This window comes from Botryllus schlosseri, chromosome 13 (assembly GCF_051294905.1).
Source record: "Botryllus schlosseri isolate E-star chromosome 13, Bs_hap1, whole genome shotgun sequence".
NCBI lineage: Eukaryota > Metazoa > Chordata > Ascidiacea > Stolidobranchia > Styelidae > Botryllus > Botryllus schlosseri.
This window is the reverse complement of record NC_137248.1, coordinates 1,112,589-1,130,903: the sequence shown is the minus strand read 5'-3', so window position 1 is coordinate 1,130,903 and position 18,315 is coordinate 1,112,589. Positions and strand designations below refer to the sequence as shown.

Below are 18,315 nucleotides of genomic sequence, written 5' to 3'. Positions count from 1 at the left end.
AAGGTAGCAGAATGAGAGTGTTAGGAGGAACAGGTCAGAGTCTCTCTTGTATATCGGAAGTACCACTCCATTCTGATTCACGTAAACTTTTTGGATAAATAAAGAAACGTGAAAAAACACAGTGGGTGTCTTAATCTTCTGACCAATATCATTTGACTTCTTGCTGAACAGGCACGCAGTAGGTTTTGTGCTTCTTCCAGTGAATTACTTGGCACTCTCTGAAAATAGTAGTCACAAATTACGACAGAGCTGTGAGACAAATGAGTACATTGTGAATTCGTGTCGTTTCACCTGAGCAGCCGTCAAAAATGAATTGAAAATGACTCTAGTCTAAACTATAGGAGTAGACCACTGTACTTGAAGTAGATTTGGCCTTACACTCTCAAGTGATTACCGTTAACAAGGCAATTTTACTCAATATCCAAAGAGCTTCTCGTAGATACATAACTTCGATATACAATCGTATAAAATTCTTTAAAGTCAACCAGATATTTTCGACTGACACTCGTCAGGGGTAATCGTCAGCAACTGGTAGAGACTTGGAAACCACATTGCACATCAACAATGGCCGTGCGACTGACCTTTTGCAGTACCATTCCGTTCTGCACCTGGCACAGCGCTTGGTGGCCTCTGCTCCGCAGTTTGAACATTTTGGCACGTCGGGGAGTAGGGCGTTCATGGCTTCGATGTTGTACGTTTCTGCCAAACTGAAACGCAATGCAACTTGAAGCCAAAGTCTTGGGCAACTAGATAAGTAGAAATTCAATGCGCAGGCAAAGAAACAAATATGCGCAGGAATGAATTCCGATTCGCAGGCACTCACAAACACACTGCCCAATTTCGCATTCCGATTAACAAGACTATCACAACACTAGCTCAAGAATTCTGTTGAACACGCTTACAGGCGCAAATACAATTTAATTCGGACTTTACAAAATGAGAACGCCTATTTGGCCGAGAGAGTAGATCGGGGATGGTGCTGGCTACATTGACCAACTCTGGAAATACCAGGACCAGCCGCAGCATAAAATCGATAAAAAATCTCAGTATCACAACAAAGTTGAACTTACGCTTTAGCCTGTTCCCGGATTTCGTCTTGAGAAGGATTGAAGTAATTCTTCATCTGAAATTTAGCGATGGCTTTCCATTTACCGCGATTCTCGTTTGAGATCCTGTCCATGATCTCGGGCAGCTGTTCCAGAACCAGCTCGGACCTGAACATAATTGGGGGTGAATTGTTAGTGGTTGAAAATAAACAAGGATCACAGGCACCTGACTTACTTGGGTGGGGGTGGCTCGGTTAGAGACAGCTGTTCCAAGAATTGCCTCATGTGCGCCAGAATAGGAAGCTGGTCGAGAAGTACATCGTTCATGAAACCGCGGAGCTAGATTTTTTTTTAAATAAATGAATAATTGAATAGTATATAGTGAAATGAGCTCGGATATTTTCGATCTATACCGATCGAATTAATTTGTCGTTTCATATCTCTAATTACCTTCAGAACTTGGGTTTTGTTGTAAGTGTTGAATTCGTACTTCATGGCGCACTGCGGGTGCATCAGTAAGTTGTAGGCGGTCAGCCACACCTGGCCCTCCACTTTCGTCAACTGCATTGTGTCGGCGCCGCTCACGTTGACCCACTTTGTATCTTGAATGTTTACAAAGATTGTATTGTTGGAGGTGCAGAACTTCAATACACAATTGAATAATATATTGATATTGAAATGAGCCCGAATATTTTCGGCTGACACTCGTCAGGGGTAATCATCAGCAACTGGTAGAGAATTGGAAAGAACATCGTATAATTATCACAATATGAAGTCATTTGAGTCGATATTTTTCGAGTCGCGAGTCAATCCATGTGTCTGACATGCCAAGTCAAGTCCATTTTTGCCTAGTAACTCTAATCAAGTCAAGAGAAAAAGTTGACTCAAGTCGTTAAAACGCTGCCACAGACTACCGTTGATCAAAAATGCAAATACTATATTATAGGACTATTGCTCACCGATAAATTTCATAATTCCATTTTCGCCGTGCCTGGTCCAGGGCGGGTCCTGCACCAGTTGAACCAGAAGACAAGGAATATTCAGTGTGTTGAGCATGCGGCCGGGAGTGCTCAGTGGAACGCTGCAATACAAACACAAGATGTCAAACCCCATGCCTTGGCCTACACGATAGCAGCGGTGGAGCGGGAAAGTAGTTTCAATTTTACGAGCGAAATTGTCATCAGAACCTCGTGAAATAACCCTTGTAAAAGTTGCATTTGTAATGTATTTAAATTAGGGTATGACATACTCTAATGGTTCTGTTGTATGACCCAATAGTTTAGGATTTTCAGTGGTCTTGTCAGGACGTCCATGAAATGGGACCTTAAATTCAAACGACAGATAATGACGCGATTCATTTACATATAGTTCAGGCACTTTGTCTTGCTTGGGTGGAGTTGCTGAACTCCTAGCTTGCAAGCCATTGCATCATAGATAACACGGAGATGCAGCTAACCCATCACATAGTTCTTTGTTATGCAAATCAAAGAGAGAACCAGTCTAGAATTAGTTTTCCAGCATATTTTTCAACTCACTTTTTTCTATTTTGCGCAAAAAAGGTTCGCGCAAAAGGGGAAAAAGTTGCAATATAAAATTCCGACAAAGAGCGTAAAACATCATACTACAAATTCTCAGTATTTTGGAAGCTTACAAAAGTTGCAAAAACTTGCCTTGTCATTAGATCAGTGTTGGGAGGACTCGGGTCATGACTTGACTCGAGTCACCTTTTTCGTATGACTTGACTTGACTCAACGCTTGAAAAATGCAGATTGACTCGTGACTCGAAGCAAAATTTACGAGTCAATTTCAAGTCATCAAGTAATCGACTCAAAGAGCAGCATGCGGCTTGCGAGTCGCAGTTTTCCCACCCCTGTTATATATAGACTGAGGCTATACCGCTATAATTACGTAGTTTGACCGTTCTACGTATGTATAAGCGATAGAGCGCCTTCTTGCGTGCTGCATAATCAACTCTTCATTCGTTCCTCGATTCAGAATAAATGGGGACTCCATCTGTATTTGAAACAGTTAGCAAAATGCAATGACCTTGAATCATGTATTGTACTTTGAAAATTCAACTTGACTCGTTACTTGACTCGACTCGAGTCAACTCCAAAAATCGGGTGACTTGACTTGACTCGAGTCACTTTTCAAAATCGAGTGACTTGACTTGACTCGAGTCAAAATCTGCAATGACTCAAAATGACTCTTGACTTGACTCGAGTCAAAATCTGCAATGACTCGAGATGACTCGTGACTCGAAGGTAGTGACTTGATCCCAACACTGCTGTTTTGTGATAGCCGCTATCGCCAAGATACATCTTACACTTTTGAAAGTATCCACCTTGTAATAACTTCCAAAAGTATACGACCCCTCGATCAAATCTACTTTGAGAAATTCTTGGGTTCAGTATTTTTCAGAAATTTATTTTTTCACTCCCACATGAAGTTGTTCGGTCAAGTCTCGGAAATTGACACTTTGGCTCGTAATTCACAACAATGATAAGAAGACTTCACCTGTCCAAATAGTCGGATATATATCTGAGAATTGATAGACACTTGACCGCCAGCTCGAATTCCATTTTTTCACACTGGGCTTTCATCTCCTGTCGAGGTAACAAACATCGGGTCAGCGTCATTTCGTCTCGAGTCTTTTTTCAATAGTTTACTCAGGGGTGGTCATCAAAGCAGTAGCCTAGTAGCCACACCTGCATCGTGTCTCCTTTTTCCTTCTCCGGTTCAACGATCTCATTCCCTCTCTCCTTCTTGTCCGAAATCGCCCTCGTGAGTTTCCTGTAGCAAAAATCCAAGAGATCGAGCACCGTGTCTTCAGCCGCCTCCATCGACTCTCTGTGGAACAATATCGTTTCCAGCAGGGTGCAGATCGTCGCCTCGTGGTAGACCTGTGAAGAATTGCATGATTCGTGAGAAAATCTCGACTGCGGTGTCATGATCAGTTGGCAAAAAAAGAGATTCGAATTCTAATGATAGCTACTGCATAGTTTTTTCCTAATTAGACTCATATTGGAATGATAGCTATACATGATTTCCTAATCAGATTAGAATTAGAGATACAGGTCCTGAAAATTCGTGAAAACTTGAGTTCAGTTCATATCAAATCATAGTTCAAATCAGAGAATCGCAAATGTCTGAATACCAACATTGGCTCATTTCGCACTGTACAGTTCTCCAATAATATTTTTAGGGTATCAGGAAAACCAGAAGCAGATTAGGATTAAAATGAGAGCATAGAAGCATTTCACAAATCGTATTACAATTAAATTAGTATAGTTGAATAGCTAGAATTGTGCTCTTGTCGATGTTTCGGCGGATTCAGGAATTTTAATTCTAACACAATTTAGAACAAACACTGTGTACGCTGGCTATCAATCCAATTCTAATTTAATTTAGAAAAAAAAACTGTTAAGACGGGAAGGAAAATACGTCAAACTTACCACAAGATATAAAGGGATGGTGGTGCTCGGGGAAAAATCCGTCTTCGCAATCACATCGAATATCTGGCTTTTCCAAACTTCCGTCGTAATCAGGTCTTGGACGAGCAGCGAAACCTGCATTCCGAAAATTCAACCACGGTAACAATGATGGAAGCATTTACAGGGTTGCAATACGACTCGGAATTTTTCAGCGACTCGACTCGAGTCAATTCACGTAAAGACTAAACTTGTACTCGGTCATTTTCTTAAATATGGAATAGACTCAAATCGACTCGAGTCACTTTGGGCATTGACTCGACTTTTTTGGTGTCTTGACTTGACTCGAGTCATTTTCTCAAATACGGAAAGTGACTCAACTTGGGTCAATTCAAGTATTGACTCGGCTTTTACTCGAGTCATTTTTGATGATTAGACTTGGCTCGAGTCAATTCATGTAATGACTCGACTTGCAATCGAGAGATTTTCTTAAATATGCAAAATGACTCGAATTGAGTCACTTTTGGGTAATGACGCGACTTGTACTCGAGACTTGGATGGCATTTTATTGTGACTTCGAAAAATAGTAAAGTTACTAAATTATAGGTATTTCGTCTATTAGCACTACTGGTGCTTGAAAAATAGGGCCAGAATCTGTTACGATTGAGGAAAATTGGTAATACATTACAATAATATTATTACGGTATAAATGAGAGGCATACAATATCATCCAAGCAGAATTATCAGTGAACACAATGACTCGGACTCGACACTATGCATATCGACTTGACTCGAGTCAAAACTATGAAAGTAAGATCAACTTGTAACTCGGAACCTTGTGACTTTGATTACAACTCTTATATAACACTCAGAAAAAGTACAAAGCCAAGAAATGATATGTGAAGGAGAGACCGCAATGCAGTTTTCAAACTAAGTGGTTTACAGAAATGCACAAACCTTGGAAGTGTTGATCAACGCTTCCTGGATGTAGTCGTGCTTCTCTTCGGTCGCATTCAAAAGAGCTTGCATGTTCAGCTTCTCCAAGTATTGGTGTTGTTTCTGCCACCTGTCAAAACATTTTGCCGTCAGACTTCAGATCGCAGCTATCAAGTTATCACAAAGTGTTTTTTGTAAACTATGTAAACTATTTAGTCGAGCAATTTTGGCACCTTCGGTTTCTACCACCACATGAAATAGTTGTGAGATATCTTGGAAATTGAGTAGAAATTCAGAGCGTTGACCACCTTTGATATTGTATGCAGTTGTGGGCAGCAGAGTAAAACAGCTAGAAAATATCTCTCTTTTCGAAATTTAGATTAGAATTAAAATTACAGCAACAATTTTTTCAAAAGTATATAGAATTAGAATTACTGCACAGAATTTGCACAAACTTGGAAGTTGAATCAAAATCATAGGGGGTTAATTCTCGTATGGCTCGTTTCGCAATATAGTTATCCCGTAACATTTTCAGGTAAACCAGAAATTAGACCAAAATCAAAATGAGCATAGAAAAATTTCGCAAATCAGATTAGAACTTGATTACTTCGCTCTAAATAACTAGAATATGTAGTTGTCCCAAGAGTTACCGCTAAAATTTGTCAAAATCATACCTGGCACACCCCACCTCTTTTATAGCAAACAATTTCAATCCTTCCGCGAGAGCTTCCGCTTCAATCGGGAGGATAATCGTAGAATCCTCCCCGCCCGCGTCTGACGCCATCGCAACCAAAGATATGACTAGCCTACCGGCTATCGATTCAACATATTATTACAAACTACAAAAAAGGCATAAATAATATGATATCTCCGTTTGAGCATAATACAGGCTTCAAAAATTGCGAAAGACACAAAAAACAAAACAAGGAAAATACGTCGCGAATTCGATGTCGGATACAGCAGTTGAAAATTTATTTTGAGACAATTGGGAGTCCACCAGCAAGCATTAAGCACAAGAATGAAACAATTGATGCAATGTTTTCTTGCATCCCAGTGAGGTACTACATACATGGAAGCTAACCTACATTCTACTCACTAAGGCCGGGTACATAAATTTGAGTATCAAGCATACACACTGTGAGGTATTTATCAACGTGAAATATAGTTTTGCTAATTTCTTGTCCAAAACATGAAGATCACCGTAAGGCGTATAGTAGTACAAAAATAGGCACTAGGGTTGTTCATATTTCACTGGCTAATTGATAAAATTGTTAGGATGTCGAAAAAAATGCTGCAAATCGAATTTGACTTTCATACAACCTGTAGGAACGAAGCTGTAAGAGCAAGAAAATTTGAAGTTGTTGTTTTTATTTCGTTCAAATCGTAATTGTTACCCCTTGCAATTGTCACATTGTCTACAAAAACGGTGCGTAACAAATTTGGCTCAATTCCAACCCATTGAAGTGGAGTTAATGGATTAGAAAATTTCGGATTTGAAAAAATTAGTATTTACGGCGGAAAATTCAATCATTTAGCCATGCTACTTCAATAACTTCCCTTCTACGGGTTGGAATTGAGCCAATTTCTTATGCATCCTTTTTTAGACAACGGAACAACTTTATAGAATAGGCAGTAGAATTTGAATTTTTTTTAATTTTTGTTGAAGAAATCAAAACTTTTCACCCTTATACCTCCTACTGGCTGGAAATGAGCCAAATTCGATCGGCAGGGTTTTTTCAGCCAACCTGACAATTTTATTGAATATCCAGTAAAATTTGAAGAAAAATGTTACTTTTGAACTGGGCTCGTTCACGAAAACGACATTTCTGGGATGCAGCGATCGATTCATTGTTAAGAAATACAAAATTATTTCTGACGACACGTCATTAACCTTGTTTGCCTAGCGACCGAGGTCACAGACAAGTTTTTCCACTTTCTAGGTTGTTATTATTACTGCTATGCCTGGCCCTACCTATGAACAGACCAGCGGTCCAAATAAATCTCTGAACTTCCATAAGAAAGAAAGTCCCGCTAGAACAGCATTGTGCCCAAAGTAGTCAGCATTGTTACTAAAGTAGAAGTAGAAATAACACTGTAAATTCATACCCATCAGAAGTAGAAATTTCAAAGACAAAACCACTACAATACAAATAGAAAATCTGAAAGCACTCGAGTAGTTTCAATAATTAGATTTGGTCGCATACTTTTGGCATGTAATCAATATAATTAACTTTCGAGATCACAGGATATGTCTTTGCGACAAACGTAAAATCACTAATGACACTACCAACAGTTGCAATTTTTGAAAATATATTCAGTAGCAACACGTTGCCATGACAATTTCACTCCAGCGCTTTACTTCATACAATCAGACGTGTAAAAGTAAGCATTTTGCCTAAAAACTCGAGTAGCGCAAGTTAGCAAACATTCTCGAGCAACTAGAGGGAGTAAAAGTCCTCCTTTACTGCGCACTTTATTGTACCAGAGTGCCGTCGAAATTTGTGGCAATATTCTCATCGAACAGTGTCCAAGTCTCGCAAAGATGGACTGGCAGACCGCGGCCTCTGTACGGGGGATTGCCTGGACCCAGCTGTTAGCCTACCCACACTCGGTGACGGTATATTATGTTTCCGGAGTTCCTGTACCGCTCTCTCTCGTTCATACTGTTCGTTGGTAAGCTGCCGTTTCGTAATCTCCAAGTCCGCGTCGAGCTGAGACAATTTCGATCTCAACGACGCGATCTCCCTCGCTTGATGCGCGGATTTTCCTTCTAGTAACGAAAATTGTTCTTGCAAATTCTCATGTTTTTCGGTCAAATCTTGAAACATCATTTGCGCGTCGTATTCCTTCTCGCGCGAGCTCGCGATTAACGCTTCCAAATTCTTTTTCTCCAATCTCTCGTCGTCGATTTGACGCTCCAAAACCTCGATCTCATTCGCGATTTCATCGTGCCTCAATTTAAGTTGTTCGTATTCTACATTTTTCGACGCAAGCTCCCTCATAGTCTGTTCCTTTCCGACATCCAATTTCGCGTTTAAATCTCTAGCCGACGATAAATCGACAGTAATCAAAGCCCGTTCTTCATTAGCACGATGGATATCTCTTTCCAATCTCTGCAATCCGGAAGTCAAATCCGCAATGTTATTTTCGTAAACTTGCTGGGCTTGAAGATGCTCCTGTATTTCTTGCTCCAGCACAGCAACCTTATCAGATAAACGATTGCTATCACTATGCGATGACATCAAATCCAATTTTAAAGCTTCCACTTCATCTGTAAGAACACGGTATTTACTTTCAACCCCATCTCGTTCGACCGACACTTTTCGATACTGCTCCAAAAGGTCGTTCATTTCACGACACTTTGCTGACAAATCACCTTCCAAATTCGCAATTTTCACAATGTACTCCTTTGCTTTATCTCGTCCGTTTTCGCGTTCCCGCAGAGTATCGTCCAATTCCATGTTCAAGTCTTGATTTTCTCTCGTTAAAGTCGCGAGGTCGTCTTGAATTCTCACATTTTCACGAGTCGCTACGTCTCTCAAATGTAGAGCTTCCATCAATTGGGTCTGCGTCGTGTCGAGTTGCTTACGCAACAATTTAGATTCGTTACTGACACTTGCAACTTCTTCAGTAGCTCGATCTAATTGCTTTTCCGTATTTACAAGCGATTTTTTAACCTCTGCAAACTGTGTCTCTTTTTTATCCAATTTTTCAGCGATCAGAGCAAGTTGTTCCGTTTTATCATCCAAAATCATCTGTAATTCGTCTTTTTCTTGATCTATCAATTCCAGGGACGCTCGTAAACTTTTAATCTCGGAGCTTTGCTGGTCTACGGTGGATAAAAAATTCGCGATTTTGTCTTGTAGAGAATCTACGTGATCGCGTGTGTCTTCCAATTCTTTTACGCTACCGGCGTGTCTGTTTTTGTAATTTTCAAACGCAGATTCCAGTTGTAGTATTCTAGCTTGAGAATCCTCAAACCTACGTTGTGCATCTTGCCTCTCTGTTTCCAAATTAGCAAGTTTAGAACGCAACATTTTTAAATCATCTTCTTGCGATAACTTCAACTCTTTTGCCGCTGTCAAATGTGATAGAAGATCACGGCGTTCAGCCTCTAACGATGCCATTCTCTCTCTCATGTCGTTTGTTTTGTGTTCCATTTCAATCAAATCACAGGTAGACTGCTTTTTATGCAGATCCATCCTTTCGAGTAAAGCGTCTCTCTCAGTTGTCATTCTCCGTAAATCGTTGATCGCCGAATCTCTCTCATTTTCGACGCGGCGTAATATCGCTTGTGCGGTTAGTGATGATTTCGCGGATGTGGGCGACTTTATAGCTTCGCGTCTCAATTTTTGCAGCTCCTGGTGCGCTTGTTGGTATAAAAGATTAGTTTTGTCGCGTTCTTGAGTCAATATCTTGACGTTAGATTGAATTTCGGACATGTGCCGCTCGAACTTGTCTAACATCATCTGTAATTCGTCACGTTCTTTCAAAACTTTCTTATATTCGCGCAAATGTTGTGTAGCACTCTTATCTGAAGTAGGCAACATTTGAATTCCACCTTTGGACAGCAAAATGTCGCCTTTTTCACGATTTTCCAACATTGTATGCAGCAAGTCGCATTCGTTCTTGTAATAATCCCGTTCCTGCTCAATACTCCTCAAAAATGCGTCCAATTTGTTATTTTCCGTGTTCTTAGACTTTGTAGATCCAGATAATCGATCATTTTCAATCTCTAGCACCAGTTCGCGCTCGCGGGTCGTCAAACTTTTGAGCTGGCGACCCATTTTTTCTTTGTCTCTCTTCATTTTAGTGATTAACTGCTTCAATCCGTCAATTTCTTGATCCTGAGAATTCAATTTCAGTTGCAAATCCTCATTGTCAGTGGTTAATTTATCACGAGATTCTTCAGCCATTTCGAGTTGGCGTTCCAAATTGTTTTCCTGCTTTTGAGAGAGCCTTAGTTCCTCCTGAACCTCTTGTACTTCTAAATCAGCTTCTTGCACAGCTTTGGTCTTTTCCCGTTCCACTTGCAACGCGAGATGGTCGATATCTTGAAGTTCAAATTTGAGACGTTCGATTTCTTCTGTGTATTTTCGCTCGCTACGTTGCAATTCTTCTTGTGAGACCGCATTTTTTCGGGCGCACTGCTCCAATTCTTCGTTAGTTTGTTGCAAGTAATCCACTTGTAAATTGAGGTGAGATATCAAACGTTCGTTTGCTGTATTTTTGGCTTCGAGAGACAGTACATCATGCGGTCTGCCACCCTCTAAGCATCGGTTTAACCTTTCAATCTCTCTATCTCTAGTTTCGACTTGGGAACGTAGTGTTTCAATCTTAGACTCGGATATGAATTTGATTTCTGAAAATTTCGATACTTCTGACACAAGTTGCTCAATTCGAGTGTCGGCCACTTGCAATAAATCTGCGATATACGGATCATCCGGTTGCGATGATACATAAAATGATGTCTGTGAAGGGGGTAGGGGACCATCAATTTCCATATGCTGTCTACGGAAAGGGATAGTGCGTCTTTTACCGCCCGGCGTTTGAATGACGGCTTGTAGATTTTTTTCTTGTAATTTTTGTATCGTGTCGACTTTTGACGCGGTTTCTGCCTCCAAAACGCGAACTTTGTGAGCGAATTGATTGTTTAAGAATCTCAAATCGGAGTTTTCGTGCTGTAATTTCACGATCTTCGATTTCAAATCTTTGCTGACTATTTCAAGCTCCTCTTTTATATCAATGCATTGTTGATGTAATTTGTTATTTTCTTGGACCAGTCTCGCATTATCCTTACTGTAAGGTTCCAATATGTCATCGATTTCCGGATTCGCAGTGGGCGCGCTAGCTTTGTGTAGATTTACTTTGGCTTTCTTCAAGGAGTCAGTTGTGTGAAGTAAGTCGGAGAACAGCTGGTTAACCAGAGGCATGGAGTCGATGCCGAATGCATGACGATATCCAAGTTGGTCCAACTGCTTGCGTAGCGTGACGAATTTTTGCTCCGTGGCCTTGTTCATTGCAGAATACAGCCTGTATGAAATTGAGAACGTTTATAGGTGGTGTAGTTGTGAGCCTGTCTAGTGTCTTCATCTTCAAACCTCTATCGTGAACTTTTTTTATGAAATGGGTCATTGTACAATTTATACAATTTTCGGGTTTATTGAAATATGAATATCTTATTCAATTGTATACCGAAGTACTGTATCTTAATGAGTCTACTTAATGGGTCATACAGGGGGCGATAGTTTATAGAAAACACAATATAGTGGGGCACAGATGCTATCATTGGCATTGCTATAGAATATCAGCATTTACAAGTGGGTCACTGAAATCGACTTGTCGGGTCGTTTCGCCATCCCTGTTCTAGAAGGTGCATGGGGCGTTGGACAACTAGATGATATTCAACTTTTCCGAATGAGATTGGAATTAGAATGATTGAATTTGCAAAAACTTGGAAATTAAATTAAATTCCAGGAAAACCGGAAATTAAATTAGAGTTAAAATTAAAGCACGAGAACATGTCGCAAATCAGATTAGAATTAGTTTAGCGTTATTTCGCTTTAATTAGTCTATTTAGACAGCAATAATTATATTGTATTCCAAGTCTGTATGGGAGAGGGGTCCGGGTTGGAATCCCGGTACGTTTAGCGTAATATCTTTGGTGTGCCAAGACGGTTCTCAGTCAGTCAGTCAGTAGAATCTTTGGTGTGCACGAGACACCGATTCCATATAGGAGAGGGGTACGTAGAAACCAGCCTACAATCGTACCCGAAGGGCCGTAATGTAACGTACGGTAGCGAGACGTTATTCAAAATAAACATGTGAAATTACCGATAATAACAGTACTTACCGATGAATTTCTTACTTTTCACCAAGCGATTTACATCCAATACTACAAGATCCAATTATTAACTCAGTTAATTATCTCAAATGAAGCCTAATTCTGTGCCTGCGCTATCGAATAAAAATTCTCACTTTCGAATGGAAGTGGGAAACCGTCGCTCTGGGAGCCACCAAGCTAATAACTTGCGACCGCCAGCTAGCGAACACACTGCACAAAATTCACAAGAATCTGAAAAGCTATGGACAAAATAGGGACGATTCGGTGAAGAACTGGGTTGTAACCAAGTCACAAGGTTCCGAGTCACAAGTCAATCTCACTTTTATAGTTTTGACTCGAGTCAAGTCGAGTCATTGTCAATTCACCGCCGAGTCAAGTCCAAGTCAGTTAGTAGAGGGTCAAGTCCGATCCATAGTGTTTGACTCGAGTCCTTGTCCAAGTCATCATCATCATCATTGGTTTATTAGCAATTTTATCAGTTCAATACACCACAAAAATGCGATACAATGAAAGGATAGGAAGGTGTCGAAGCGACTTGGAGTAGTCTATGGAATCCAATGATATATATGTAATGTATGTATATTGTATATATATCATTGATGGAATCAGACACCCACCTTGGCCTAAAGAGGAGGCATGCACACTGAATGAAAAGTAAAAGAAGATAGTAAAGAAAAAGCAAGTGACAAAATCGGTGGCATGTCATGGAAGGCGAGATCGATATGTCTGGTCGTGGTCCGGTAATCTTGAGGATGGACTATAGTATTCACTTGGTAGTTCGACTTGAATGTGAACACTGAACATGAACAATGAACATACTGAACAGTGAACATGCTCGTCGACTGACGGGTGGCCTGCGGGATACTGTTCCACACGTCAGGTCCGGCATATTGGATAGAGCGATGATCTTTTCGGTCGGTCATGTTCACTGTTCAGTTTGCGGTTCAATCCAATTTTTTCGACTCGCTGCGCGAGTGATGTAGATTGTAGAATGGCTCGCATTCGTAATACAGTAGTTTTCCTCAATTTTAACAGTTTCTTGGCCCTATTTTCCAAGTATCATATGAAAAAGAGTGACTGAGTCAAGTAGAGTCACCAAAAAATCGCGACTCGAGTCATTAAAACCATGGTAAAGAAGGCCTTTCACACACATGCCCGGCCTTTGACAATTTCCCATTTACCACTTACCGACAAGATAGCGTAATGGTTAAGCGTCCGGCTTCTTGATCGGTATAGAGGTCGTGGGTTCGATCCCCGGCCGGGTCAGACAAAAGACCTGATTAGTAACACTGGTATCCATGACTCTCCTGCTTGGCGCTCATGCATTACTGGGATAGCATAGAGGGGTGGTGCTAGACTTATTAGAAAGTCGTAAAAGGTAGCCTATATCTGCACCTTCCTTGTCCAGCGGCATATGCACAATGCACATTAAGGTTGTTCAGATTTGAAAAATTGTCAGGAAACTTCGATGCTTGTGACACAAATGAAGGTTTAGTACATAAAAACACTTTTATGAGCAATTTTGGTCATCTTCGTCGCGATCTTCTATCCCCGAAACCCCCCCCCCCCCAAAGATCCACGGGGCAATTCTCCTTACTACTGGATATGCAATGTTGACCACGTCACCGGTTTATAGCTTTTGTGACGTTATCAGTTGAAAACGGCTGTGTAGAGATGATATATTGCAATAAAATAGCAATGATTTCAAAATTGTACTTAAATGCAGTCCCATAAAGGCCACATGCATAACGATTTCACTCTATCATGCTCATGGGAATCATGTATCGGTTGCACCATTGACATCGGCTTGTTTTGGATCGTACATTGACAGAGGTGGTCAAAGTAGTCACCGTCGCTACTCAAGTAGAAGTAGAAGTAACGGCGGAATTTCTACTCAAGTAGAAGTAGGAGTGGTGGTTCACAAGTAAGTAAGTAGGTAGGTATTCTAGACTTATTTTTGCCTACAAAACTGAAAACTGTCAAGTAGAAGTAGAAGTAGTCTAAAATCATAACTACTTAAAAAGTAGTGTGAGTGGGCAAAATCAAGTACTTCAAAAAGTAGAAGTAGGGGAGATGTGGTACCGATGGATCACTGGGACCGAAAATACTTGAAAAATTCTCCATGATAATTCCATGATCACACTCCGGGAATTTGTCTACAATTACATGCTGACAGAATCTTTCCTCACATGCAAAAAAATTCGACCTTCGTGAGTTATGGGGTCTGTGACGAATGATTTACGTTTTAGGGGGTGTAAAGTAAATTTGGATCCACATTTTCATTTTTCTATATCACCTTTCAGACTAACAAACCCGCCATAATTTTTGATGTGAAGTATAGGGCTTGTATCAGGGTATATAATGGCATATATTTTTTGAATCAATACCATCCTCGAGTGGACTATTTTCAAGTCACTTACAATATTTATGGGGTGGGGGACCTATGGTACCATAGCCAAATCAAGCAAAATAGATGGACCAACTAATCACTTAGCAACATACACTCGCCTACATATATATAGGCTGTAAATTGTAGTTACCTGTGGTGTTATATCGCTATTACGAGGTATTTCAAAGTCAAAATGGCGATTTGTGGGTAATATGTATGTGGCATTAATTTTGTAAGTTTGAGCGTAAATCAAAACATGATTTTATGCCAACATTTGAGTTGATATAATCTATTTTATTCTTGAAGGTCGCGAAGAAACATTCTTCATTGGCTTGCTGTAGCTTAGATTATAGTACACAACAAAACAAGTTATTAAATTTGAGTTTTTGAGCGTATGTCTCATAGGTCCCATGGTCGTGTGCCTTTGGACCCACCGGGTGGGGACCGATGACACGTTCGAGCAACAAATTTTAAACGTTTATAAATATATTTTGAAAAGGCGGATATTCATGTAAATGTCGGCGATAGGTAGAGCTTGTATCGAAGTGTCGAGACAGCAAAAGATCTACTATTCTCGGCTGAAGATTTGAGGGCCAGAGATCATTTTGCAATTTTTGATCCATCGGTACCACATCTCCCCTACTTCGTTACTGACCGACCACCTCTGTACATTGAAGAAGCGCCGTCGGGTTGCAATTCGTCAACAAATACTGATATTCCCAGCTGGTTTACCATAAGATATTATTCAAAGGTATGTAATGTCAATAATACTTTTCTCAACTTCAAATCATCTGTAAAATTCCGAGTTATCTTATTTTATGGATTCGAAATTGTGTTTGAAGAGTCACACAGTAGCTGAGTAAAACTACAATATGTTACGGTGTGTTCTATCGCCTTCGACGTTCCTGCTGGTTTGGGTTTTGATGATGTACTGTATAATTCTTTTCAGTTGCGCACCAATCCCTTTTCGGGGCCCTAGCAATGATTTGGAGAACGCATAACCCCATGTTTTAGTTTTTGCAGTTGATCAAGTGCATCCTTATTGGTAGAACCCCAGCAAAGAATGCCAGATGCGGCATTACCCTTATACAGCTTTAGCCACTATTAGCATGCGGCGCATAGCAGGATTAAACGATCCACCTTCGACTTCCAAACAGGGGTGGCGAGGATGCAGGCCTGTACCGTATCACCATTTTTGTTCTCGAATCTCTTACCCTAAATGCGCCAAAGAATGCGAGTGCAAAAGGCATAAATTTATTTCTCAGTTTACGATCATCTATTGCAAAGTTGTAGTTCTCATCCGTATTTCTTTATCGTTTGTAGACTCGCTTGCACACTTGGTCTTCCATCGTGCAAACCTAGAAAAAAGTGCATTAACAATGAACATGACCTAGTCCATAGATCTAACAGCTTCAGCTGCCAGATTGTCGGCAGTAGGCCTAGAATTCAACAGCCCCACAGATTTTCCTTCTTGTCATTCTATAGGGGAATTATCATGAGGAATAATAAAGCCATGCATGTAATGCACAGCATTATAACATACGTTGATGAAGTCGCCATTGTCGTCGACAAATCTCTCAATCGTTGAGACCTTGCCGTCCCACTTTTGTGTTTGCTTGAGCGTCTTCCCTTCCCACGTGAAAATAGTCTGGAAGATGTGAATGAGAGTGTTAATCAGTAACATACGACACCTTGTAACCAGCCTCGTACGAACTACCAATATACTTGGTTTAAGGATTTTGAAAATTAAGAAGTTCTAGCTGCGCATTTAAATAATACTTGTAGAACTACAAATCACGTGTCGTCATTCGGGGTGAATCGTGACACCGGTGTTCTGCTGCGTGATGCTCTTGCAAAATGGCTAGGTTAGAGCAATATCTACTGACAGTGGCATGTAGTCAGGGGTGGATTTTCGAGTTGAAACTCCTCTCATTTCATACTCAAAACCCCGTCCCTTTGAAATGCTCATTCTTAGTTCATTTGCAGTTCAGAAATTCGTATTATCATTGTGTTTCAGTTACCTGGTTGCGGATTTCGTTAGTTCGTTAGCGCAAGTTCTAGGTCTAGTTGTGCATTTTGTACATCCAGTAGTTGGAGCAAGTCTGGCAGTAACGCGCAGCTTCGGACGAAGCCTAATCGACTAAATTGTGACGACGACAAACCTTGACTTTGCGGCCGTCGGGAGTCACTTCGTCGAACTCTTCGTTGACCTTCGCCCTGAGCTCGAGTGTTTTGAACGTGCTTTCGCTTTTATAATAGAAATTTCCCTCGTCTACTTCCACGGTCAGAGTCGGCTTCGCCAAGTTTCCCATCTTTCTCATTGCCATGTTGACACCTGACGATTGTTGATATACAATGTTTTCAATTCTCTAGTAGTTGCTGACGATTACCCAGTGTCAGCCGAAAATACGAGTATATTTCAATATGAAGTTCTGTACATCTGAGAGTCTCTTGCTTTTGCGAAGTTGTAATCATGGCCTAACTGGGATTAATTGATTCTCTTCAGACACTGTAGTATCTTACCGAGCGCTTTCATATAACCATCGAAATTGTCAGATGTGTTGAGCTTCCATTTTCCGTTCATTGGTGCAGCCATTGCGATTGATCCTATATGTTTAATCCGTCAGTGAATTTAATCTGAGAAATATACTGCAGCATTACATGTCTGGGCCTGCGAACACGATCTAGCTATATTAACATGTGCCGACACCGACAGTAATTTCATGAAGCGATCCGGTTCGTTTTTTGGATAACCTGAGGAATTTAAATAAAAGATGAAGACAATCATATTTTCAAGGAACATCGACGGGTATTTTACCTATAGTTCTATATATCCCTGTAGAGTAGGCCTCTTGTACAATGTACAGTCGTTAGGATATGGTTAGGCCTACACATCGCCTGTAATGAATCGAAACGCTACCTATACCCGCCCCTAACCAACGTGCATCCCACGGCCTGTCCGAGTGGCTGCAGATGTCGGCGTCTATGACTTATAGTACCGCGAAATAGCTTTTGTTTACCGAGAGTTAATAACTAAGCACGCGGTTCATAGTATTTCAAACAAGATTCTATGATCACCGTGTATTCCTTGATGATCATCAATTGGTTGCACACCGTGGTGTTTGCAGATAGCGTGTTACGGAAAAGTACAAGCTGCTTGCTCACGAGTTGCCGTAACTAAAGATAATAATTGTCTGGTGATGTGTCGTCTGGTACGACCATAAATCCTAACCGTGACACTCGCAGAGAGTTACTTGATCGATGGTCATCGTCATGCATTGCCGAAATATCATAATTGTTAAATTAGCCTCGGGATCTGTCGTTTGGTGCAACCTAAAATTCGAGCCGTGACACTCAAAGATAGTTATCAGTATCGATTTTATCAAGAATTTCATATTTTCAAAACATCATAAGAATGCGATACAATGAAGAGATAGGAAGGTGTCGAAAGGACTTGGAAGCCTTTGCAATCAGGCACCCACCTGCGCCTAGGCTTCATCAATGGTCAAGGTCATGCATTGCTAAGAAAGATTGTGTCGTTTGGTACGACCTAAAATCCTAACCGTGACACCTATGGATAGTTACTTGAGCAAGCGTCATTCATTGCATAAGTAAAGATTATAATTGTTAAATTCACCTAATCTGTCGTCTAGTACAGCCTACAAGCCT

General features: G+C 40.6%; 3 protein-coding genes across 3 annotated transcripts; all 3 read right to left on the bottom strand.

Moving 5' to 3' along the window:
* Positions 1–70: 70 nt before the first annotated feature.
* Positions 71–6,221, bottom strand: LOC145453354 (zinc finger MYND domain-containing protein 10-like). Its single transcript, XM_080331321.1, has 11 exons — positions 6,088–6,221; positions 5,435–5,543; positions 4,502–4,615; positions 3,755–3,949; positions 3,564–3,652; positions 2,006–2,127; positions 1,497–1,648; positions 1,282–1,385; positions 1,071–1,214; positions 582–707; positions 71–218 (listed from the first exon to the last, which is right to left on the bottom strand). Exons 1-11 carry the CDS (start codon positions 6,195–6,197, stop codon positions 149–151), a joined length of 1,335 nt encoding a protein of 444 aa, XP_080187447.1. The 5' UTR covers positions 6,198–6,221; the 3' UTR covers positions 71–148.
* Positions 6,222–6,252: 31 nt separating this feature from the next.
* LOC145453346 (centrosomal protein of 135 kDa-like) lies at positions 6,253–12,677 on the bottom strand. Its single transcript, XM_080331312.1, has 2 exons — positions 12,267–12,677; positions 6,253–11,446 (listed from the first exon to the last, which is right to left on the bottom strand). Exon 2 carries the CDS (start codon positions 11,431–11,433, stop codon positions 7,927–7,929), a length of 3,507 nt encoding a protein of 1,168 aa, XP_080187438.1. The 5' UTR covers positions 11,434–11,446; positions 12,267–12,677; the 3' UTR covers positions 6,253–7,926.
* A 3,209-nt stretch (positions 12,678–15,886) lies between these two features.
* LOC145453366 (myelin P2 protein-like) lies at positions 15,887–17,328 on the bottom strand. Its single transcript, XM_080331333.1, has 4 exons — positions 17,170–17,328; positions 16,809–16,981; positions 16,190–16,294; positions 15,887–16,004 (listed from the first exon to the last, which is right to left on the bottom strand). Exons 1-4 carry the CDS (start codon positions 17,240–17,242, stop codon positions 15,957–15,959), a joined length of 399 nt encoding a protein of 132 aa, XP_080187459.1. The 5' UTR covers positions 17,243–17,328; the 3' UTR covers positions 15,887–15,956.
* Positions 17,329–18,315: the final 987 nt, after the last annotated feature.